This window comes from Topomyia yanbarensis, chromosome 3, assembly GCF_030247195.1.
Source record: "Topomyia yanbarensis strain Yona2022 chromosome 3, ASM3024719v1, whole genome shotgun sequence".
NCBI lineage: Eukaryota > Metazoa > Arthropoda > Insecta > Diptera > Culicidae > Topomyia > Topomyia yanbarensis.
Window position 1 is genome coordinate 241,552,410 of NC_080672.1, and position 25,972 is coordinate 241,578,381.

The 25,972-nt window shown below is 36.2% G+C and overlaps 1 protein-coding gene across 19 annotated transcripts in view; it reads right to left on the reverse strand.

Moving 5' to 3' along the window:
* LOC131689361 (cell adhesion molecule Dscam2) overlaps positions 1 to 25,972 on the reverse strand; it is a 1,607,414-nt gene that overhangs the window by 843,602 nt on the left and 737,840 nt on the right. For all 19 annotated transcript variants that reach the window (XR_009305380.1, XR_009305379.1, XM_058974402.1 and 16 more), the window contains one exon: positions 7,050 to 7,177. Coding sequence is in view for 17 of the 19 variants with exons in the window: in XM_058974402.1 (XP_058830385.1) it covers positions 7,050 to 7,177 (128 nt within the window). In the remaining 2 variants the exon portion in view is untranslated. The remainder of the gene's footprint in view (positions 1 to 7,049; positions 7,178 to 25,972) is intronic.

The window sequence follows — 25,972 nt, forward strand, 5'->3', positions numbered from 1 at the left end:
CTATAACATTTAAACAATTATAAGTTTACTCAGAACGTTTTTTGCCCGCCTTATGCTTTAAAGTCTTCTCCTGATCGAATTTCCAAATATCCACCATTTATTAGTAAAAGTACCATTTTACGGAAGCTTTGCTTTAAAATGTATTTTAAGATATTCATATTAAAATACACATTCTGATCCATCATTCCATCCATGAAGACAAAATTTCTAGCACTTCTAGTGGACATATAATACCCCATACAATAACTCCACTGTGCCTGCGCTTAGCTGCTGTTATAAGGCTTTTACGTCCAGGTCTGAGTTCGATTTTCTCCACTCGAAACAACAGCCATTTGAGTCAAAGATGTTAAATTTGGACTCGTAGACAAAGTTTATAATCTTTCCAATATTCCAATAAAATGTTTCAATGTTGTTTAGTAAATAAAAAATCCATTCTTTATTTTTCTCATTGATGAATAGCTCCGAACACAAGCATTGTAATTGTCCGTTCTCAATACATTTCGAGCCGTACTAGAGCAGACTTATACTTAAATGCTATGATTCAATTTATTTACCATGTATATAACCTTAATTAATATATTTTCCCAAATTTTTCTAATTTAAATTCGTTTATCCTTTCTCGTAATTTTTTTACGGTTCAAGTTTTTCGCAATATCAGCTCTACGTTTCGCCACATCAAAGTTTTTAACGACATGTTAAATAGTTGGACATAACCTTTGAATAATTTCGAAGATTTCATGAAGTGATTTAGCTTCATTTTGGTAATAATTAGTTTTCGTCCCATAATGGCAGTTAGTTTACTTTTTTAACCATTACGTTAATTTGAGAGAATTTATTAAACTAGTGTAGAGGAAACTGTGCCAATGAACCTTTTTTTTGTAGTCATAAAATCTATTTTTCTAAGTAAAACAATAAAATAAAGAAATAACAGGTCTTAAATTACAAATTAATTGACTTTTCAAAAGTGAACGAATATGAAATTATGCCATTTTTACACAAAGTATTGATTTTTTATGTGTAGTGTACGGAAACTTGAACATTTTTGATTACAAATGATAAGAAAAAGACAGATGATGATTCTACTACCACATTTACAAAACAATACCTATATTAAATAGTGCAAACATTTATGAAACGATATTAAACATACGTGTACGAATATGAGATTGTGTCACTGTATATACCCTCCCCATTAAAACATAATTTATTGAAGGTTTTTTAACGGTAATCTAATAATTAATCAAGTATCTCACTAGGTGATTGGCATTATTTGGCTGATCCATCTAGTAAAAATAGGCTGGTCTGTCCAGAAAATATATTCAAAAGAAGAGTTCCATATTGAGAACTGTGATGAGGAAGCCCACGCCCACCAACGGAAATATACAGATTCTCCATGAAATATTAAATTTCATTTTCCATTTAAATTTTCAATAATGTACTAATGAACTTAAGTAAACAATCTTAAGAGATCGATTAGTGGTGGAAAAAATGAAATTATTTCATAAATTACATTGTTATACAACGTTCACACTACCAGTTAAAACGCGTTTTTATGCTATCTTGGTGACATTTTTCTTGTTGCTAATTATTAAAACGTGTTATAACTCTGTAGTGTAATCATTGTATTATAAAACCAATTCTGCAGCGTTTTATGTTATTTAGGTGTTTTATGTGGTAATAGGACTGACATAATTATATCTTCAGTACAGCGGTTTGTTTCATAATTTAAAACAGATTTATTTTAAAATTTAAATTAGTATACCCAACCGTTCTATTTGTTGTATACTTTAAAAATAATTAGAACTGTGTTTTAAATACATAGGGCAGGACAGATACTCTGACTGGATAAACTGGAAAAACAATTTTAAGTCCAGTAACGCTTAAGACATGGCTTGAATTTGAATCGACACAGAACACCCGCCTCAACTGCTGCTGGGACGGTAAGTTCTGTTTTAAAACTTTCCGTTGTGTGCAGTACGAAACAAAAGTATTTGAAATTAGAAAAAAAAAAAGGTTCCGCTGGGAATGTGATTGTTTCCTATGCAATTACACTCAGGTTTTTTTTACGCAGGGGATACATGCCGTGTAAATGAAAGCCGCGTGAATTTCAAAAAACGCGTAAATGAAAACCGCGAAAAAAAACCTGAGTACACTCTCCTATATAAAATACTACGCTGCTGAGCAGTGCAATAACTACAGAAGCACATTGTCAGATGCCTTACTGATAAAAAACAATATATATAACCGAAATATATATATATATATATATATATATATATATATATATATATATATATATATATATATATATATATATATATATATATATATATATATATATATATATATATATATATACATATATATATATATATATATATATATATATATATATATATATATATATATATATATATATATATATATATATATATATATATATATATATATATATATATATATATATATATATATATATATATATATATATATATATATATATATATATATATATATATATATATATATATATATATATATATATATATATATCACATATCTCGACAAACATATGATTACGGCCTAAAAGCCAACTATCATAATCCACTTTGAATGGAAATTCCGGACAAACCGTTACATGCCAATCACAGATGTTGGTAGTAAACGAAAGAGAAAAGTTTTCTCTTTCATAAACTGTTGTGAACTGTGTTCAGCTAGTAACGGTTTGTCCGGAATTTCCATTAAAAGTGGATTTTGACAGTTGGCTTTTAGGCCGTAATCATATGTTTGTCGAGATATAACCAAAATATGAAACATATGAAAACCAACAGGCTCTTTACCCTACGCAGCTACAAAGCGCCGTAAACATGGATTAACAAGTTACAACACACACGCATGCATATATATAAATATATTTTTTCAAACGCAACACTCTTAAGCAGCACACACCGTATTGAATTAAATCCAAACCACCCCACCCACCCGCTTTGCAAATCATTCTGTGACACCGTGCTAGTACCCGAAAAATCCGAACACGGCCACCACTGCCGAAAATGCATAGCCTCCAGGGTTGCCAAAATTAAATCTGTATTTTATCCTAAAAAATCTTTTCATCTGTGTTTACTCTTCGAAAAATCTGTGTCGATATCTGTATCGAATCAGTTGAGTCGTTTAACCTTTTGCTGGATTATTGTTTGTGGCACTAAAAACTGGATTCTAACAGCACTGCGCACTTACTATTATTCTATTAAATTCTTCTCATAGACTGGTTAGTTCGACTGGTCTGTCTATGAAAGTACCATCTCTATCACTTGAAATACATGTGTTTTGACAGCTCGCAGTTTTCAGTAGCGGTTTGATCACTCGCACTTTGAAAGTGCGAAGTCCAGGTTGGTGGGAAGTGCGGTATATCTATCGAAGATATTAATTTCTGTTGTTTAAATCAGTCAAGCAAGGACCTGTTTACATTTTCGTAAAAAACACTACAAATCGTTCTTATATTTTACATCCAGAAACTTGAACTTTACCGATGTGCAAAATGGAAAAACAATTTTCTTCTTCATTTAATGACTTTTGTTGATATACAATGTTATATACATTAAGTCGACGAATGTAGCTGTCATATTTTCGGACAAAGAATAGACTTCACAAAGTCACAGAGCGTTTCTGGAAGCAGGGTTACCAAAAATACAGAATAATCTGTATTTATACCTAGGGGTAGATCACTCTAAGAATGTATAACAAATTTGCATCAAATTAGAAAAAATGCATTTAATTTCCATTTTTGCATCAGCTTGGCACTACCTCGCAGAAAAGTTTGTTTAACAAACGTCCTACGCTGATCCACTTTGTTCGACGTTTTGTTAAATGTAGGGCTAGTTTTTCTGTAGGGTTTTGACGTCTTACACGGAACGCAAACAACATTGCACGCAACGCAAAAACATTGCACGCAACGCAAAATACATTATGAATTTCTATTTTGATGGCAATAAATGCATTTAATTTCGCTGATTTTTAAAAATGCATCGCAAGTGATCTGCCCCTAGATTTATGCAGATTTTTCAGTCATTTTCAGACCAAGAATCTGTTTGTGCAGATATACAGATTTTTGCGTGTATGTACAGATATACAGATTTTTGAGAAATGATGTTACAAAAACTATTTTTAGAAATATTTTTTACAGTTTCAGTAATACTTCCTCTTTGTCTCTCTCAGCTTAGCCCTCTATATTAAGCTGTGCACGCTGACGAAGTCGACTTAATTTCTCTTTCGACGCTGCTGGCCTTCGCTATTGCAGGACGCCCAGCGCTGTACGGCAGTCTGTAAGCAAAGCAGTAACATGACAAAGAAATACTGCCCCTAGGGGCAGATTACTGTAAGAATGTATAACAAATTTGCATCAAATTGAAAAAAATGCATTTAGTTTCCATTTTTGCATCAGTTTTGCACTGCCTCGCACAAAAGTTTGTTTAACAAACGTCCTACGCTGATCCACTTTGTTCGACGTTTTGTTAAATGTAGGGCTAGTTTTTCTGTAGGGTTTTGACGTCTTACACGCAACGCAAACAACATAGCACGCAGCGCAAAATACATTATGAATTTCTATTTTGATGGAAATAAATGCATTTAATTTCGCTGATTTTTAAAAATGCATCACAAGTGATCTGCCCCTAGTACTGTCCCCAGTTATTTTTCACTTTTTAATATTTTTAATCTATTCAATATTTTCAATCACAAACGACGACAATAAATGCGGTTCGTTTACGCCACGACCGGTATCAACGCTTTCATGTGCTATGCAGAGAAAAGTGTAGAAAAAATGTAGTTTACCAGTACCTTTGGTATCCCTGCTAGCTAATTCCGATTTGCCCAGCTCAAGATGGTGGGATGAGCTCACAATAATATGAAAAAAATTGTGTTCTTCGCTGGACAGCGGAAATAGCTCAATTGAATAAAGCGGCAGTACCACTGATGTCAACATTTTCCAGATGGCAGGTAATCAAATCTCGATTATTAAATATCGATAGAGTTAAAACTATATGCGAGCGTTACAAATGTGATAAACTATGCGGAAAATACCAACATTGTAAGGTTCTTTACTTTTGCCTATCCTTTTGATAGCGTCGATAAAGTAGTTTCTGCACGCTACTGCTAAATTGATCATTTTAACCGAAATTTGTTTTCACAATTAGTCCTATTGCTGCATTATAGTAATCTATGGTGGACATGGCCAGTATAATAACAAAAACATACTATAACTATTTCCAATATTGTTCGTAAAAATCCTACCGTTGATTTAAATGTTTTTATTTGTATATTATTTAGCTTAAAGACTATATTTGAACTATACGAGAAATAGTAGAAACTCGGAACTAAGCGACTATTTATTGTATTGTACATGTATAGTCCACGAAAAAAAATGTTCGAAAAAAAATCGTCGTTTTTGTATTGTAACATCCCAGGTAACCAACAAGCATTAGTGTATGCAGTAAAGTAGCGTAAAATTTGCATTCCGGATGCTTCTTGCAGTATGCTGGCATTCGTTATGCATAACTGTTGTTAATCAGCATTTGAAAAACTGTTTAAAAACTTCTTGCCAGTAAGCAGCATTCTGAGTGCACAACAGTAGTAAAAAAGCATTTTCATAGCACAGCAGTAATGTAGCCGTATATTTTGCCAAAAGCGACTTTTAAATAGTATTTAAAACGACTTAAGTGCTTATCAAGTAGCCGTTAAGACGCATTCAGCATGCTTATTGGTTACTTGGGATAGCCTAACGCCATATTCCCCATATTGTTATCCGGCTGAAAACAATACCCCAAATGACGGAAACAATTTACGGTGTGGCGCGTTTATTGTCGAATCACAATATGTCTAATTGTGAAAAAAACAATAATACAAATTATCCATTTATTGTTCTCATTTATGCGGGAAATCCAAAATGAACCAAAAATAAATTGTTAGTGGCAAGGCCCTGACCAAACGTACTAGTTTCTCTGTGCAACGTTTGGTTACGAATCAATAAAAATCATCAGCCTGACTCAGCTACGTTTGAAATGCTATTAAAAATCTGATTCTCATTCCGTACGGTCACAAAATTTGGAGAAGTTATTCACTATATGGGAAACAAAAAAAATAGAAAATATCAATATTTGAAACATAACTTTTTTAGGTTTTGTCCGGCTTCCGGCCACTGTGTGCCTTTACGATGCTCCAGGGCAGGGTTGCCAAAATTAAATCTGTATTTTTGTCCTTAAAAATCTTTTCATCTGTATTTATTCTTCGAAAAATCTGTGTCGATATCTGTATCGAATCAGTTGAGTCGTTTAACTTGGATTTTGCTGGATTATCTATCGAAGATATTAATTCCTGTGGTTTAAATCAGTCAAGCAAGGACCTGTCTACGTCTTCATAAAAAACATACAAATCGTTCTGATATTTTACATCCAGAAACTTGAACTTTACCGATGTGCACAATGGAAAAATAAATTTCTTCTTCATTTAAATACTTTTGTTGATATATAATGTAATATACATTAGGTCGACTCATGTAGCTATCGAATTTTCGGACAAAAAATTGAGAATTAACAAAGTCACAGAGCATTACAATTAACGTTTCTGGAAATAGACTTCAGCCAGGCTTTTACGGGGTGCTAACCTGAGTGTATTACAAACCTTTACCTTTCAGAATGTACGACCACTCTCAAAAGCAAAAATATATTTTAATATAAAGGGCTATGCTGAGAGAGACACAGAGGATGTATTACTGAAACAGAAAAAAAATATTTCAAGAAATAGTTTTTGTAACATCTTTTCTCAAAAATCTGTATATCTGTACACACACACACACAAATCTGTATATCTGCACATACAGATTCTTGGTCTGAAAATGGCTGAAAAATCTGTATAAATGCAGATTATTCTGTATTTTTGGTAACCCTGCTCCAGGGTATATTATCTATATTTTTCTGCATGGTATCTCCTAAATGCAATGCTAAAATGGATTGTAACGCGAATTCAAGGGAGAACATAAAAACTAATTACTTTACCTCCAATCTTCAACTCTGCGCTGGCTTGTGCGCTATTCCTCGAATTAGATACAATGCATTGGTATATTCCATCGTCATCCTTATTGATCTTTTCAATTTTTAGCATTACAGCAGATATGAAAGTGATCCTGTGGAAACGTATGTATTTGTAATGAATAAGTAAAAATGATGATTTACATTTCTTCGTTTTGATTAGTTTCAGAAAATATATAAGAATTGATATAACAAAGTATTTTTCATTATTTTTTTTTGACTAATATGCAGTAACACAAAAAAAACTATTTAATCCTCCTACCAGTTAGATGAGACATTTCTTACACATATCACTGTTGTATTATTCATTAATTTGTCGAACACACGCAAAGTTGGCGAGCAACTAGATGTGAGATAATCACAGTTTCGAGTTCTGTACGAATAACACTTCGAATAAACTGAATAAATTAACAAAAAATAATAAAACAAATAAAAACTTAAAATAACTATGAAGCAAAAAAATAAAAAAAAAAGTTGTTCATAAAATTGATTGAATGATTAGTATAAATCAAATTAGCTCAAATGAAAATTAGACTTAATATTGTTATGAAAGTTATGAAATTAAGAAACTGAATAAAATATATGAACAGTGAAAAATTAACAATTTAATAAAATGATTAAAATAAATGAAATAAATAATATGAATAAAACAAAAAAAAATACTGAATTAATAAGTGAAATAATATGGATAATATGGATAAAATTAATCCTTTAATACCAAATATTTTTCTAGCACATATAGGGTTCCAGAACTGTTTTTCTTAAAAGTGTTAAAGAAACACGAAAAACCTGTTTTAAAAAGTTGGGTGGGTAATGTCTGCGACATAACCGGAGAGATGTAGAATACATAAGGAACACGTTCTTCAAATATGTTGATACTCATTGGAATTTTCGGACAAAAGGTGATTTGGGCGAGGAATATTTCAAATTATTCTTTACAAAAATGATGGTGGTCCTGAAAAGGACCGTTTTTGTTGGCGTTGTGGGCCTGGGGGGGGGGGGGGAGATGGCTCACGATGAAATGAATTGTTAGCATGAGCAAGTCGCATAGTACTGGCCAATGGCAGAACAGATAATAATTGATTCCTGAAAATCAATTTTTCTTTATTCATGTAAATTATACATACTTACAAATCTAATAGAAGATTCCTGGTCATATTTCTGAATCATTAGTGCGAAAATTGTGTAATTTGGTGAACAATGAAAGTTACAAACTTTCCAAACTCGACCTTTTGTTCCTTCCGAAATATTGAAATGGGGTGAACCATTAGTCGTAGTCACAATAAAAAATTCTAATTGGGAATTCTTTTCCATTGCCAACTATTTCTCTTTTTTTCGAATCTGCAGCATTCTTTGAAAATATTGTTGAATGTTATTGATGAAAAACTGAAAATGCGTTTGACAACACTGCTCACTTAATGGATGGTGGGAAAACACACATTCGTTTTGATTATGCTAGTATAAGTAGCAGAAAGAAATGAAAAGGCACATGGCCCGAAAACGAGCGAGCGAGAGAGCGAGAGTAGTGCGTATTCGCTCTACTAAACAAAAAAATTGTCGGTCAGTTTTTGTCATCATTCGTGCGGCCATCGTTGGAAGTACTACCAGCCAGCAGAGCAGCAGGAATTTTTGCGCCATGGCCCGTACCAAACAGAACGTCCGCAAGCAGTTCGCAAGGAAGGCCATCCGCTAACGTACCCCAACCCTTGGTGGCGTTGAGAAGCCAAGTGCTACGAATTAGGAACTGTCGCTACTACGGAGCTACTATTTCGCAAGCTGCCCTTCCAACGTATGGTCCGTGAAATCGATGCAAACAAATATTTTTCCCATTTTTTGTGGTTTTTGCTGAATGACAGGGTAGCCATTTACACTGCTTTTTTGCGATATCAAATTTTTTCGATTTTTTACTCTAGTATTTATCACAATTTGAATAGGTTTACACTGCTCAAGCTAGAAACATGAGAAAAGGCATTAAAGGAAAACTTTCACTAACTCTTCACCCGATTTTGTTAGTCCTGAAAGGACTGTTTTGGATACATTTGGGACGCGCGAGTTTACTTCTTTCTGGCGGTGATATTCAGGGCAGCATTCTTGATAGGTGCGCGGTGGTCTTTTTTCGCTGCAGGCTTCTTATCTCCAGTCGGTTTCTTATCCTCGACCGTCACCTTCAACGATCTGGAAGCGCTAGTACTCGTGGTTTGTGATTTTTTTCCTTTTTGGCACCCGCATTAAAATCCTTCCTGCCTGAGAAACGAAGCCAGGCTGGCGATGTCACACATGTAGTTGGCGGCGGGTGTACTTTTGGCTCGTCTGCGCTTTCCAAGCTGCTAGTTTTCTGCTGCTGCTGCATTTTCAAGCTGCTCCTTTTTTGCTTCGATTTTTTTGCTACCCCTGCTGTCGGCACTTCGGCAGCAGGTAAACGAATGACGAAAAATTCAGAGACAGAGAGACAGACAGTGACTTTATTTAGCGTTTTTGTATAAAATACGTATTTTACATTTTAAGTGACGCAGATTTTCTCTATACAGCTTGAGTTTGATGACGAAAAATTCAAACAGGCCTTGTTTCTTATAATCGTTGGATTGTTTAACGTCGTAAAAAAGGCGTGGCTAACGATGAAATGAATTGTTAGCATGAGCAAGTCGCCAATGACAGAACAGATAATATTTGATTCCTGAAAATCAATTTTTCTTTATTCATGTAAATATTATATACTTACAAATCTAATAGAAGATTCCTGGTCATATCTGAATCATTAGTGCAAACATTGTGTAATTTGGTTAAGTACAATGAAAGTTACAAGCTTTCAAAACTCGACCTTCTGTTCTGTTTCTTTCGAAATATTGAAATGGGGTGCCTATATTGAACCGTTAGTCGTAGTCACAATAATAGTTGATGAAGGAAAATGTTTTCAAATTTAATTCATTCGAGAGATTTGATAGCGCTGAAAAGGGCTAATTTGTTTGCCAAAGCAAATGTTCTCCAGGTGGGAGATTTTTGTTCCAATTGGTCCTGATTACTAGGATGGAGCTGCACACATTAATATACGAAGATGAATCCTAATAATGACCTTCTCTCCCGGTGTTGACATACAGTCTTCGGACATTTGACAAGAATTGCTGTAACCGAATGAAATCACAATTCCTTCTGAGATTTGCGGCTCGTTGCATGAAATTAGCGGAATCTAATCACCAATGAGCTTCGGTCAGATGATTGAAAATCTGTTCTTTCGTGTGTCTGTGAGCATAGGCGTGCGCAGCCTTTTCCATTAGGGGGGGGGGGGGCTAACGGCTTAAAAACATTCAGTTATGTTGAACCTCCATTATCAGTTAGATTTCCGGTAAAGGTTCGATTGCAAAACAGTTATTTTATTTTGTTATCGAATTATATATTGGATGGCACTTTTTGAAACACATGTCAGAATGGAATATTCGATGTACGGCTCACTCTACTTCGTACCACAACGATGATCTCGAATGCGGATTTTTTGAGAAAGTCCGTTACGATTCATACCATATCCGTAGTTTCAATTCACAAATAAATTTGAAGTCATGAACTGTTGCTCTATTTTAAAATTATTGGTATCATAATGAGAATATTTTTATTTATGCGAAAAGCTTTATTTTTACGGTGGCTAAAACACGTTGTATTCTTAAAATTTTTTAGGGAAACATTCACAATTAATTTTGAAATTTTGTCGTAAGCTTGCTATTATAATCACGAACAACATTCCAAAATTGATGATTGGTCTGTAATTTGGTTCACGAGATATCATGTTCACTGGAAACGATATCAAAATATTGGCGTTCAAGCACAAAAGCTACAGTTTCAAGATTTTTCAATAAAAAATCATGCTTTTTTGTAAGCGCATCAAAAAATGTACTATTTGATATTCTAAAAAATGTTAAAGCAAAAGATAATGTTAATTAAATACAAATGATTAGTGTAATAAGAAAGGCCATATCACACTGTTAGGTAGAGACAATCAATTTTTTTATGTGAATTTTGGATTCAGCGACCCAAAATTTACTAAAACCCACTAAATATGCATTGTGAGTTTTTGCGGTTTTAATTCGTCTCGAATGAAAATTTGAGCTTTGGGCTTGATACGCGCATTTAATTTCTGCCACACCTCTGGCTGCTTTTTTCCAGTATCAGGTCATTGAATTAGCATCCTTAGCCATGTTTCAATTTTTTATATTTATGGGATGTATAGATTTGGATTGGGTGGAATACCGGGCAGTTTGCGGAGTTCATCCTATTCTCAAGGACGTTGACGTCATTATCCCGGTACTGCTATTGCGCATTCTTACTGTAGTAGTTACTCGCCAAATCTGACAAAAACTTGGGGGGATCTAATTAATCACTAGATGTTTTAAAGGCTATCGTAGATGTTTAACTCGGTTCATATTGTAGGTTGTGATGAAAATCGGAGTCTTACGGCCATAACTGCAAATTTACTGCCAGATCATACACTTTTTCCGACAAACTTGTCTGCAACAACAATGTTATACTTCTTAGAAATTTGTGATCTTTGGCAACATAAAGCTTCTGTCCCGGAAGCTGTTTAAAATCAAATTTTCATTACCCATGCATTTATTGAATTTGTTCAGATCCTGACCATACATCTTTCAGACCCGCGATTTTGGCCATAACGTTTTGCTTTACGGTCCAGCTCGATTGCTTGATAGCCCTATACGAAAACGATGACACCGCTTCGACAACACACCTTCAGGACAGCAGACAAACATTACATGAAGTCTGTTTGTACTGCACATATAAAGGTTTGGCCATTGTGATCATCATACTCGGGTTTTCATTTTTTTTTGAGCAGAATTAATTCTCTATTTTTCCATCGCGTGACAATTTATGAAAACATTAGTTTTTTTTTTTCAAAATTTTTGCATTTCATTGCAAGCACATTGCTGTCAAAAATTTACAGAACCGGTCACAAAAAGCACTATACTGGAAAAGAAGACTCATAACGATTCTACATTCGTAGAGTTTCAAATGTTTTTAATTTGGATTTTTTTCTAATTTTTTTAGAAAAAAAAAATTGGGAAAATTTTGTTAAAAAATTAGAGTGGATCTCAATATACGAGCTATTTCAATTTTAATAGGCCGCCTGCTATAAAGCTGCCTTGTTTTAAAACCAATTAAATTTTTCCTGAACATTCAAAACTCAAGAATGTTTCTATGAAAAGTTTTACAACTAAACAAAAAGCAAAACATAAATAAAATCAATAAAAAAGTAATATGAACTGAGCTTGAAAGGTAGAAAAATCCATAAAAAAATGCATTGTGAGATATAAAAAAAAACAAAAATATAAAATTGAATTTGAGTAATCAGATCCAAATATTAACGAAATATATTGCTTCTCTTTCTATCTCATCAGGATTTGGTAATGGATTATGGCCCACTGATTTTTTTTTTCACTATTGGTTTTTAAGTTCAAAAAATAATTTTTATTTTACTTTAAAACTTTGTTAACTTCATTTTATGATATCAATTTTTTCAGTATGTGAATCCTGACCTAGATTTTCACCTAAAATTACTTTTTCAATTTAAAAAAAATCTATTTAAGGTATTGGATTCTCTAATGGATTTATAAGAAAAATGATGACAAACACATGCAGCCAGCGATCATCAGTCGTCCCGGTCCTGTGTGTGGGATGGGTGAAAGGGTCTTCCAACCTGCTGCAAATGGCAAGTATACATCTTTTCCGAACACTTCAAGTGCTGATGTATTCTTCGCTTCCAGTTTTTTGCCTTTTGCTCCGACATCTTGTTATCAGATGCCAACCATTTCTCTCGACGACGACGATAGTCGATAGACGATAGTATTTTGGGGCGCGACTCAGTTGATTCCGGATGCCTCGAATCCCTCACCACAGTCGACTAAGCGACCGTGAACCGTTCCGATACTGTTCGTGGAGTTGACGAAAGGATCTTCCTATACGGCAACATTGCTTCGCTCTCTGCTGTACCTGATCCGTCCTCCAACAACATCGAGGTTTACTACCAGAATGTTGGTGGCCTAAATTCATCAACGGACAGCTGTTTGCTCGCGACCACGAGTTGCTGTTACGACGTTATCGCCTTGACCGAGACGTGGCTCGACAACCGTACTCTGTCTCGCCAGGTCTTTGGTTCAACATTCGATGTCTACCGCTGTGACCGCAATGCCCTCAACAGCCACAAGACATCAGGCGGTGGTGTGCTTATCGCCGTTCGCCGTGGTATAAAAGCCCGAGTGATCAACGATGACCGGTGGGCGAGCTCCGAGCAAGTGTGGATATCAGTGAAACTAACCGATCGCAATCTGTTCCTGTGTGTTGTGTATTTTCCACCTGACAGAATTCGTGATTTCAGCCTGATCGATGTACATGTACATAATAATCTGCGCTTATTAACAATGCCAGTTGTATTTTGGACAACTACAGCAGCGCAACTCTTCGGCAAATTAATAATGTCACCAACGAGAATGGACGTACATTGGACCTCTGCTTTGGAAGTGCCCGGGACTGCGCTCCGTACTGCTGCACTGCACTGACTCCTTTAGTCAAACAGGTGCGTCATCATCCCCCACTACATCTTGTATTCGCTGGTAATCTAGGAGTGAATTTTGAAGACGTCTCAAGCTCTATCGTCTACGATTTTAAAAACAAATTTTCAAGCGTTTTTGACATTAAAAATGTCTTACTCCACTATCTGGGGCTGGGTGTCATTCTAAAATCAAAACTATCTCCCATGTAACGAAACTATGTAAGGTTTGCACGCTTATAACTCCGTTTTTTTTTTCAAAATTTTTGCATTTCATTGCAAGCACATTGCTGTCAAAAATTTACAGAACCGGTCACAAAAAGCACTATACTGGAAAAGAAGACTCATAACGATTCTACATTCGTAGAGTTTCAAATGTTTTTAACTTGGATTTTTTTCTAATTTTTTAGAATTATGTTGGGAAAATTTTGTTAAAAAATTAGAGTGGATCTCAATATACGAGCTATTTCAATTTTAATAGGCCGCCTGCTATAAAGCTGCCTTGTTTTAAAACCAATTAAATTTTTCCTGAACATTCAAAACTCAAGAATGTTTCTATGAAAAGTTTTACAACTGAACAAAAAGCAAAACATAAATAAAATCAATAAAAAAGTAATATGAACTGAGCTTGAAAGGTAGAAAAATCCATAAAAAAATGCATTGTGAGATATAAAAAAAAAACAAAAATATAAAATTGAATTTGAGTAATCAGATCCAAATATTTACGAAATATATTGCTTCTCTTTCTATCTCATCAGGATTTGGTAATGGATTATGGCCCACTGATTTTTTTTTCACTATTGGTTTTTAAGTTCAAAAAATAATTTTTATTTTACTTTAAAACTTTGTTAACTTCATTTTATGATATCAATTTTTTCAGTATGTGAATCCTGACCTAGATTTTCACCTAAAATTACTTTTTCAATTTAAAAAAAATCTATTTAAGGTATTGGATTCTCTAATGGATTTATAAGAAAAATGATGACAAACACATGCAGCCAGCGATCATCAGTCGTCCCGGTCCTGTGTGTGGGATGGGTGAAAGGGTCTTCCAACCTGCCGCAAATGGCAAGTATACATCTTTTCCGAACACTTCAAGTACTGATGTATTCTTCGCTTCCAGTTTTTTGCCTTTTGCTCCGACATCTTGTTATCAGATGCCAACCATTTCTCTCGACGACGACGATAGTCGATAGACGATAGTATTTTGGGGCGCGACTCAGTTGATTCCGGATGCCTCGAATCCCTCACCACAGTCGACTAAGCGACCGTGAACCGTTCCGATACTGTTCGTGGAGTTGACGAAAGGATCTTCCTACACGGCAACATTGCTTCGCTCTCTGCTGTACCTGATCCGTCCTCCAACAACATCGAGGTTTACTACCAGAATGTTGGTGGCCTAAATTCATCAACGGACAGCTGTTTGCTCGCGACCACGAGTTGCTGTTACGACGTTATCGCCTTGACCGAGACGTGGCTCGACAACCGTACTCTGTCTCGCCAGGTCTTTGGTTCAACATTCGATGTCTACCGCTGTAACCGCAATGCCCTCAACAGCCACAAGACATCAGGCGGTGGTGTGCTTATCGCCGTTCGCCGTGGTATAAAAGCCCGAGTGATCAACGATGACCGGTGGGCGAGCTCCGAGCAAGTGTGGATATCAGTGAAACTAACCGATCGCAATCTGTTCCTGTGTGTTGTGTATTTTCCACCTGACAGAATTCGTGATTTCAGCCTGATCGATGTACATGTACATAATAATCTGCGCTTATTAACAATGCCAGTTGTATTTTGGACAACTACAGCAGCGCAACTCTTCGGCAAATTAATAATGTCACCAACGAGAATGGACGTACATTGGACCTCTGCTTTGGAAGTGCCCGGGACTGCGCTCCGTACTGCTGCACTGCACTGACTCCTTTAGTCAAACAGGTGCGTCATCATCCCCCACTACATCTTGTATTCGCTGGTAATCTAGGAGTGAATTTTGAAGACGTCTCAAGCTCTATCGTCTACGATTTTAAAAACGTTGACTACGACAGCATCGTTAGCACGCTGTTGGATATAAACTGGGACGAAATATTAACAATGACGACGCGAACGAAGCAGCGATGACGTTTTCTAGTATTCTTTACTACCTTATCGACCGCCATGTGCCAAAACGAACCATTAGTACCGATCAACACCCTCCGTGGCAATCAACCGTCCTTAGACGATTAAAATCTGCCAAACGAGCTGCATTTAAAAACTTCTCGAAGCATAAGACACTTGCATTACGAAATCAATACTTTCAACTCAACCACGAATACAAACAGCAAAGCAGACGGGCCTTTTTAGACACCAGCGAAATGTCGAGCGTCAACTGAAATCCAAGCCCAAGTCGTTTTGGAAGTATGTTAACGAGCAGCGAAAAGAATCCGGTTTGCCATCTTGTATGCCGTTTAATGGAGTTTTAGGCACCGACACTAATGAAATTTGCCAACTGTTCTCCGACAAATTTTCAAGCGTTTTTGACATTAAAAATGTCTTACTCCACTATCTGCGGCTGGGTGTCATTCTAAAATCAAAACTATCTCCCATGTAACGAAACTATGTAAGGTTTGAACGCTTATAACTCCGATATTACTAGATGGATTTTAATCATTCATACACCAACCGATTCAGCAACACCTAACTTAAATATTGATAATATTTTAATATCTCCCCAATAAAAGTAGACTTTTGGAAATTGGTAAAATTAAAAAGTTCACGAAAAACGGGAAAATTACCATTCGTGAGGCAGATTTCTCAGACACAGCCGTCAAGAGAGGGCAGCTTAGTTGCTCAATGAAACACGAAAAGTCATAAATAGAAGCAACGCATGTCCGTTTAAATCAGTTGTTGCTCTTATCCCATACGAGCAACATCGTCTCCAGGCGATGCAATAAGCGCTATCGATTTTCGGTAACGTTGGCATTTGCACACACTCGCACCTAAGTGACTAAACCATATACGGTTAGTTTATAAATAGAGGTGACGCGTACCCGTTTGAATCAGTTTTTGTGTTTATGTCGAACGGGTAAGATCATGGCTGCAGCGTCTGGGCACTACAATAAGCAATAGACGCTATGCATTTTCGGCAGCGGTGGCCGTGTGCGGATTTTTCGGGTACCAGCACGGTGTCACAGAATGATCTGCAAAGTGGGTGGGTGGGGTGGTTTGGATTTAATTCAATACGGTGTGTGCTGCTTAAGGGTGCTTACAGAGTGGCGGCGAGAAGCTGAGCTGGCGAATACGAGATGCGAGAAACCTGCTTGCTGCAAACCAAACGGATGATGTCAGAGTGAAAGCTGAGCGGATCGGCGCCGACTGCCTGCTTTTACTCTGACAGGTTCCATTTGATATGCTGCAAGCAGGTTTCTCGCATCTCGCATTTTAATGTCAGTGCCAGCCCCTGCTCAGCCTCTCGCGGCCACTCTGTAAGCACCCTAAGAGTGTTGCGTTTGAAAAAAATATATTTATTTTTATGCATGCGTGTGCGTTGTAACTTGTTAATCCATGTTTACGGCGCTTTGTAGCTGCGTAGGGTAAAGAGCCTATTGGTTTTCATGTTTCATATTTCGGTTATATGTTTTTTATCAGTAAGGCATCTGACAACGTGCTTCTGTAGTTATTGCACTGTTCAGCAGCGTAGTATTTTATATAGGAGAGTACACTCAGGTTTTTTACGCGGGTTTTGAAATTTACGCGGTTTTCATCAACGCGTTTTTTTTAAATTTACGCGGTTTTAATTTACACGGCCTGTATCCCCTGCGTGAAAAATCTGAGTGTAATTGCATCGGAAACAATCACATTCCCAGCAGAACTTTTTGTTTTCTAATTTCAAACACTTTTGTTTCGTACTGCACACAACGGAAAATTTTAAAACAGAACTTACCGTCCCAGCAGCAGTTTAAGCGGGTGTTCTTTTTCGATTAAAATTCAAGCCATGTCTTAAGCGTTACTGGACTTAAAATTATTTTCCCAGTTTATGCAGTCAGAGTATCTGTCCTGCCCTATGTATTTAAAACACAGTTCTAATTATTTTTAAAGTATACAACAAATAGAACGGTTGGGTATACCAAAACAAATCTGTTTTAAATTATGAAACAAACCGCTGTACTGAAGATATAATTATGTCAGTCCTATTACCACATAAAACACCTATATAACATAAAACGCTGCAGAATTGGTTTAATAATACAATGTTTACACTACAGAGTTATAACACGTTTTAATAATTAGCAACAAGAAAAATGTCACCAAGATAGCATAAAAACCCGTTTCAACTGGTAGTGCGAACGTTGCATAACAATGTAATTTATCAAATAATTTCATTTTTTCCACCACTAATCGATCAAGAAATACTTAAACTTAAGATTGTTTACTTAAGTTCATTAGTACATTATTGAAAATTTAAATGGAAAATGAAATTTCATATTTTATGGAGAATCTGTATATTTCCGTTGGCGGGCGTGGGCTTCCTCATCACAGCTCTCAATATGGAAGTTTTCTTTTGAATGTACCAGACCAGCCTATTTTACTAGATGGATCAGCCAAATAATGTCAATCACCTAGTGAGATACTTGATTAATTAATAGATTACCGTTAAAAGACCTTCAATAAATTTTGTTTTGATGGGGAAGGTATATAGCAAATTGTAACATATGAAAACAGGCGAGTGAACAAGAACGTGAGTCGATATGTGTGATAGATAAAATTCATTTGCACGCTCTTGAAAAAAGCTACATTTTTAATGTCACCGTGGTTTCGTGTACACAACCCTTTAATTTTTTCCAACGAGCACCTGCCACCACAACAAGTCGCTGCCGCCGCTAAGGACGAACCATCAACCGAATTTGTGTCGATAATGCTGCCATTCTTGCAGCAAATGCCAAACTGAAAGCATCTTGTTTCCGGGTCCAGATGGTGTTCCCTCGATTTTTGTCAAAAAGTGCATCAACGGGCTTCTTGAACCACTTCGGCGAGTCTTCGAGCTATCACTCACTACTGGTACATTCCCTTCCTGCTGGAAAGCAGCGGACATGTTTCCAGTTCATAAAAAAGGAAACAAATCGAACATTGACAATTATCGGGGAATCTCGTGTTTAAGTGCTGTATCAAAACTGTTCGAGCTGGTTGTGTTAGATCCTATTTTCTTTCACTGCAAACACTACATTGCAGATGACCAACACGGTTTCATGCCTAAACGATCGACAACGACAAACCTGCTCTCGTTCACAACATATGTAATGGATGGATTTGATGACGGATTGCTAACCGATGCTATTTACATGGATATATCTGCGGCCTTCGACAAAATCAACCATGATATCGCAATAGCGAAGCTGGACAAACTCGGCATTCATGGACAACTTCTGCGCTGGTTTTGTTCCTACCTCGATGGAAGGCAACTCCAAATCAGCATTAAGGACTGTCTATCTGCACCATTCTTCGCTACATCCGGCATACCACAAGGAAGCGGGATAAAACCGATGCCGAGCTTCTTCAGAGGGATCTGGACAGCTTTAGCACGTGGTGTGATCTAAACAGAATGGTTTTAAACCCGAGCAAATGCTCAATCGTTACGTTCACGCGGAAACGCCAACCGACTCAGTTTAACTACCATTTCTTCGGCTCGAGCATTCCAAGACACTCTCACATCAAAGATCTCGGAGTCATCATGGATTCGGCACTAACGTTCAAACCACATACGTCATACATCGTGGATAAGGCATCACGACACACAGTGATCACCTTCCATACAAAAGTCGGACAAAACCTCAAAAGTGGCCCGAATTTGATGAAAACTTCACATTCGGGTAATTTAGTGACGCTGAATTCATATTTGATGTTTATTTTTTTGTTTTTAAAATCCTCAAAATTTTGGCACTTAGGGTGGTTCGAAATATCAACATTTACGAATATAAAGTGCACTATTTCCGAAAATTCATTTACAAAAAATTGGATGCGGTGAATTTTTCAGCAGAATACACATTTTTTCAATTGTTGATAATGATATGACACATCTATAAATTATATTGCGAACCCTCGGTAGTCAACGGCTACCATGCGTCTCCTTCAGACGTATCATGAAAAATCACCTTTTATCATACCTCGGGGCAGAAAGGGGCAAAACAAGGTATTCATTTTCGGAAAGTACACTAATTTTCAAGTATACTGAACAACAAGCGATCTTTCCGAACCATTTCAAAAAAAAGTACAGCCACTTTGAATATTATAACTTTAAACTATTGCTCGATTTATTATTTGTTGTTCATGTCTGAGCAAGAAGAAAGGCTTGTATCGACTAAATCGAATGGCAGCTATAAGTCCAGCGAATAACCTTTCAAATGAAATCAGTTTGTCCCCAATTGGAATCTTAACTAAAAAGATATATTCATTTGAATAACTTAGATTTGAAAAGAGTTTTCCTCAGAATTCATCATCTATTTCACCTTTGAAGTTCTGTAAAAAAATGAACTCTCGTCTTCGGGACTAAATATTTTAAGAAGACTCTATTCAACTTGTTAAGAAATGGAGAAAAATGTTAAATCACGAAAAATCTAAAATAAAATTTCGAGGTTTTGTCCGGCTAGGCGACACTGTGCGACAGCTTGGGTTCATCTTCCGAATAGCGAAAAACTTCAGGGACGTATATTGTCTTAAATCGCTTTACTGCGCGTTGGTTCGCTCAACGTTAGAATATTGTTCAGCTGTTTGGAATCCGTACTACCAGAACGGTATTGACAGAATCGAGGCTGTCCAACGCAGGTTCGTACGCTTCGCCCTTCGTCATCTCCCATGGCGAAACAGATTTCAGCTGCCGAGCTATGAAAACCGTTGCCAGCTAATACACCTCGACACACTAAGCATTCCGAAGGACTGCTCTCGAGCCCTGTTCGTCTCGGACTTACTCTCTGCCAGAGTGGAATGCCCTACAATCCTCGGACATCTGGATCTTCAAGCCCGCGTTCGAGCTCTACGTAATAACTCTCTTTTGCTAGTTCCGTTCAGGAGAACCAACTATAGTTGCCAGAGCGCTGTTACCGGACTTCAACGAATTTTTAACAGTGTGGCGACGGCCTTTGACTTCAACCGGACGCGGAATGCGATAAAAGCGAAAATGTTGGCAATTTTAAAATGTAATTAGTTTAAGCAACCACCATTGGGGCCAAGGGGCCTGTTGGTGAAGGTAATTAACATAAACATAAACAAAAACAAAAACTTCTGAATAACTTCTGAGCAACTCCGAGATTCAAGTAGAAAATGGAAAATTTTCTTTCTGTAGGAAAACATTTAATAACACTTTTCGAGGTTTTTTGTGTGGTCCAAAATGCGTTTAGAAAACATATTTAGGAAAGAAATCATTTTTTTTCGTAAACCTATGCTATTTATAGCGACTGGGTATTTGAGCCACTTTCCAGGGAGCCACTTTCCACTCTCGCTCCACACACATATTTTCCTCGATTGCATACCTCCGGTGACAGCAACGCTTTACCCAAAAGTCGACGACGCCTTATAGGTTGTCTACTAATCACTTTAACGAGTCTCCTCTACATGCCCAAAACTGAATATTATTTTAAACTGTCTCTAACATGCTAGTCCATAATTATCAAGCCTTATGCGCCCCTGTCGTGATCGTCCTTTTCAGCGGCTTTCAGCTCACTACACTGTTCTAACATATAACCAGTACGAGCAATAAGCTCCTAGTCTGATTTTTCTCATCTGTTGCTCGTTGGCAATCCACATCGAACCAGTTTCCTCGTGTGTTATCCGATAGTCATGTGACTGCTGAGCTGATCACCTTATAAACTTGCTGCTACGTTGTGATCAGGCAATCTCTTGTTGATCGTTCCCCAACACCTTTTGTCCTAAAGGCGGAATTATATGTCTCATGCTTTCCATGAAATAAGATATTTAAACATATATTTTTGGTATTTACTATTAAACTAAGATTGCACTTGTAGCGTGCTATAAAACTTCAATTGTTAGTTGGGTAGGAACAGGCTTGGAAACTTCCGAACTAATTTTTTATCTTCTGCTGGTAGGAGTCGTGCTTAGGCAGAGTTACTACGAATTGCTTAAATCTATCATGTTTCACGGCAACAGCAGAGTCGTCCCTCTTTACCATGAGAACCGACAGCTTTCCTATCTGTATATTCCAAATCCTTTCATAACTATATTTTTAAAACCTTTCCTACTTAGTAATTTCTAGCTAATTTAATGTCGTTAAAATGAAAAGAAGATTGAAGTAGAATAAGTTGTTATCCAAATAAATAACATCTATATAGTTCTTCTAAGACTATATTACTGTTAAGTTTTAGAAGAACGTTGAAAGTTTCTCTTGTTTTCGCTTTCCATGTAATACCTCCTGGAATCGCTATATATGCCTTTACCGACTGCATTAATCATTTGCAATAAAAAGTTTATAATTTTTAGTCAAAGCAAAAAATGAAATTGATCACCAACACTCTTGTATTTTTAAGCCGGTAACCGAATCTTTGCTGCAGTTACCGCTTCCTCTTAGCAACCTTATCTTATTATCGATAGAGATTCCTGATTTCAACGAACTTGGGCCAACTAAGATAACATGGCTTGCTTAAAAAAATGAGATATGCAGTAAGTTGCCATGTCTTTTCAACATTACAATAATACTATTTTTTTTTTATTCCAGCGCATTAGGGGGGCTATAGCCCCCCCTAGCCCCCCCCCCTTGCGCACGCCAATGTCTGTGAATGTATGCCATCTTCCAATCGGAAATAAAAATGATAGCTTCTGCAAGTAGCACGTAATGACCAAAACTCATCCACCAGCCTTGTACAGTTCACACATATTTTCTTCTCGGTATTGTACAGTCCTCCGTTCACCCCAAGCAGCCAAATACGAATGATAATAGAAATAAATCTGTAACGGACTTATATTTAAAACTTTTCATCGGTTAAGTGTTCGGTTGGTGCACCATATAGTCGGCTCTGATCGAGATGCTCTGAAAGTTTTCACCATTTCCGAGTATTTTTCGAAAGATTTTTCAAAGCACATTTTTTTTGTTATTATTGCACGTTATACATTAGGGCAATGCAAAAAAATGTTATTTTTGTCGTGACTAACGACTTACCTTTCAATATAGGGGCCCCTTTTCAAAATTTCGGAAGAAAAATGATGTAAGATTTTGAACGCTTATATCTTTTGTTGTACTGAATGGATTTAATCAATTTCTTCGGAATTTTCTCGAAAATATTTGTATAAATGTTGTATTAAATTTTGGAATATGTAGGACATTCATTATCAACGGAAAAATAGTGTTTTGAAAAATCTTTCGAAAACGACTCGAAAAAGTGAAAATTTTCAGCCTATCCCGCACAGAGCCGTCAAAATGGTGCAGCAAATGAACAATAAAATAATGAAAAGTTTATATATAGGTCCACTACATGTTTGTTCCTACGATTATTCGTATTGGGTTGCTTGACGAGAGCAGTTGGTGGGGGAAAGCCGGCATATTAGTTTTGGTTAAGCCATTAGAACCTTAATAACTTTTCTTCTACTAAACGGATTGCCAATCTTGTTTCATAAATCGGAAGGGAAACGTTCAACGCTTGGTACCGATACGTTGTTTGCTATATAAAATTTGTTTAAATAGTTCAAAAACTACATTAAATGAGAATCAACATTAATGATAAAACCTATAAATAGGGGTGTCGCAGCTTTTCTCAAAGCCAGACGTGTGTAAGACGCAGTGCATAACAGATGTGCGTGGTCGTGAGAAGCTGCATCGTACGACCAATCAAATCGGCTACCACCGGAGAGAAGAAAAACGTTGGTGGCGGTGAGAAGGCCAAAAAGCCAAAGGCTAAGAAACGTAGTCACTGAAAAGGCGGTAGTAACTTCCACTAAAATTGCCACCAAAATATCGAAGGCTGCAAAGCGTACTCATTCGGTGTGAGCTGCGAAAGGGGAAAGATGTATGTACGCAGTAAAAACAATCGTCGGCAAGGTTTGAATTGTTTCAAAAGATTCTCGTCTTGTAACAACATAGTTATCTACAAACCGTTCTTATTAGGACGAATGCAAAATGGAAAAAGAATTTAATTAGAAAGTTTCTTTTATTAACTAGTACTAAGTTTGCACTTGTTAATTCTGTACTTTTACCAGTGAATCATAATAAAATATTTTTCTAATCTACAAACTCGAAGGTTTTTGCAAATCCTTCCAAGAAAATCAGTGAATGTCGCAACTCTGCCACTAAGCGAAAGCTACACCAAAACGAATAATGAAATGATGGGTTAGTAATGTATATGACATAACAGGGGTGTCGTGACCACACTTCGAAGTTTTTTCAAATCTTGAAAAGCATAAATTGACATAATTTCAATGATTGTTCCTTTATGAATGAAATAACAAATTTTTAGGTCAACGCGGCAATAACTTTGCAATTTATAGAACAATTTTATATTTTTAGTTATCATATATTAACTGTCATCTCTTCCAAACAACTTAACCCTCTGCTGCCAACCCCGTGGTTTTGCAGGGTTAAGGAGAATCATTGTAAAATGTCCAATAAATGATTTTATGTTGTTACCTCCACTAAAACCACTTCAGAACACTCCCACTTGTCATACATTGTCTGCTTGTTGAAATCATTATATGAAATTATTGACCTGTATTCAACGCGGAGAACTCGGTAATAAAATTGTTTTGCTGAATATACTAACGAACGGGATCCCCAGGAAAATTTTGCTGAGCCCGGTGAATCGAACTTAATGCGTAAAATTTAACCATTTGAAAGAGATACAAGCAGAATTTTAAGAATATGATCATCGCGGTTATGTCCCGGACATTACCCGCCCCTAGTTTTTCGCTAAGCGTGTTCATTTCTGTACGAAACAGATTCCGATGGTTGTTTCGAGAGATTTTAATATTGATATTTAAAAGCAAGAAAATTGTTCATTTCATGAATGAATGTCTCAACGAGCTTAGAATCCAGCGCATCCCCTATCAACGCAGACGCCAACAACAAAGGTTCTTTTCAGAACCACCATAATTATTACAAAGAATAACTTGAAACATTCCCACATATTTCATTGAGTATCATTCGATTTGAATAACAAGTCAAACGAGTAGTCACGACACTCCGGTTATGTCACAGACATTACCCACCCATCTTTTAATTCTCAAAGCCCCCCCCCTCATATTGTGACAAATGTCAAAGTAAGTTCAGATGCCAAATTTCACATCATTTGGACAATTCTAGACCCCCGCCCACTTCGTTTGAAATTTTTGAAATTGGTGCTATGGGAAAATGTGCAGGAAAAATATATTAAATGCTATAACTTTTGAAGTAGCAATCAGAAAATTACAATTTATATCTCTTTTTAAAGGAAATAACCTTAGTATTAGAATGAAGATATTCCTGTTCCTAGAAAAATACGGAATTGTGGGGTACTGGGTCATTTTGGCCTCAAAATCCCCTTTTTTTAAATTTTTCTGTTCCGTGGTGCAAACCATACATATTTTGCAGTTTTTCTAATGTGGAAAAACCTCAGAAATCGAACGGAACCTTTTAGACCTTTGTCCGAGTACGAGAAGTTGGGGTTATAGGGCCTTTTGTCTTCTATATTAAATTTTATCATTTTCTCGTGCATATATCGCTATTAATCTTCATTCAATTTTCATAAATTGTACCTTGTCGAACGTGAAAAATTCTTAGAAATACAACAAAAATAGATTCGTTTGCGTTAAAATTCAAAAACATCAAAATTTTTGACATTAACTCTACAAACTACATTTTTTTCATTAAATGTCCTTATACCTCAACTTCACCTATTTTTCCAGCTATGAAACTTTCCTCATGTGATTTCTAAGTGCATTTTTCACTATAAATAGTAAATTATATAAGAATTTTGTTGTTAAATGGAGTTAATATGTGCGATTTTATGATAAAAATGTGAAATCGAGACTATATGTCAGATAATTTGATATTTCTGAATTTTACCGGTAACGAATCTATTTTTATTTTGTTCCTAAGAATTTTCCACGTTTAACAAGGTACAATTTATGAAAATTGAATGACGAATAATAGAGATATATGCACGAGATAATGATAAAATTTAATATAAATGACAAAAGGCCCTATAACCCCAGCTTCTCGTATTCGGACAAAGGTCTAAAAGGTTCCGTTCGATTTCTGAGATTTTTTCACATTAGAAAAACTGCAAAATATGCATGGTTTGCACAGCGGAGCAGAAAAAATAAAAAAGTAGGGGATTTTGTGATCAAAATGACCCAGTACCCCACTTTCCCGTATTTTTATGGAAACATAAACAATAAT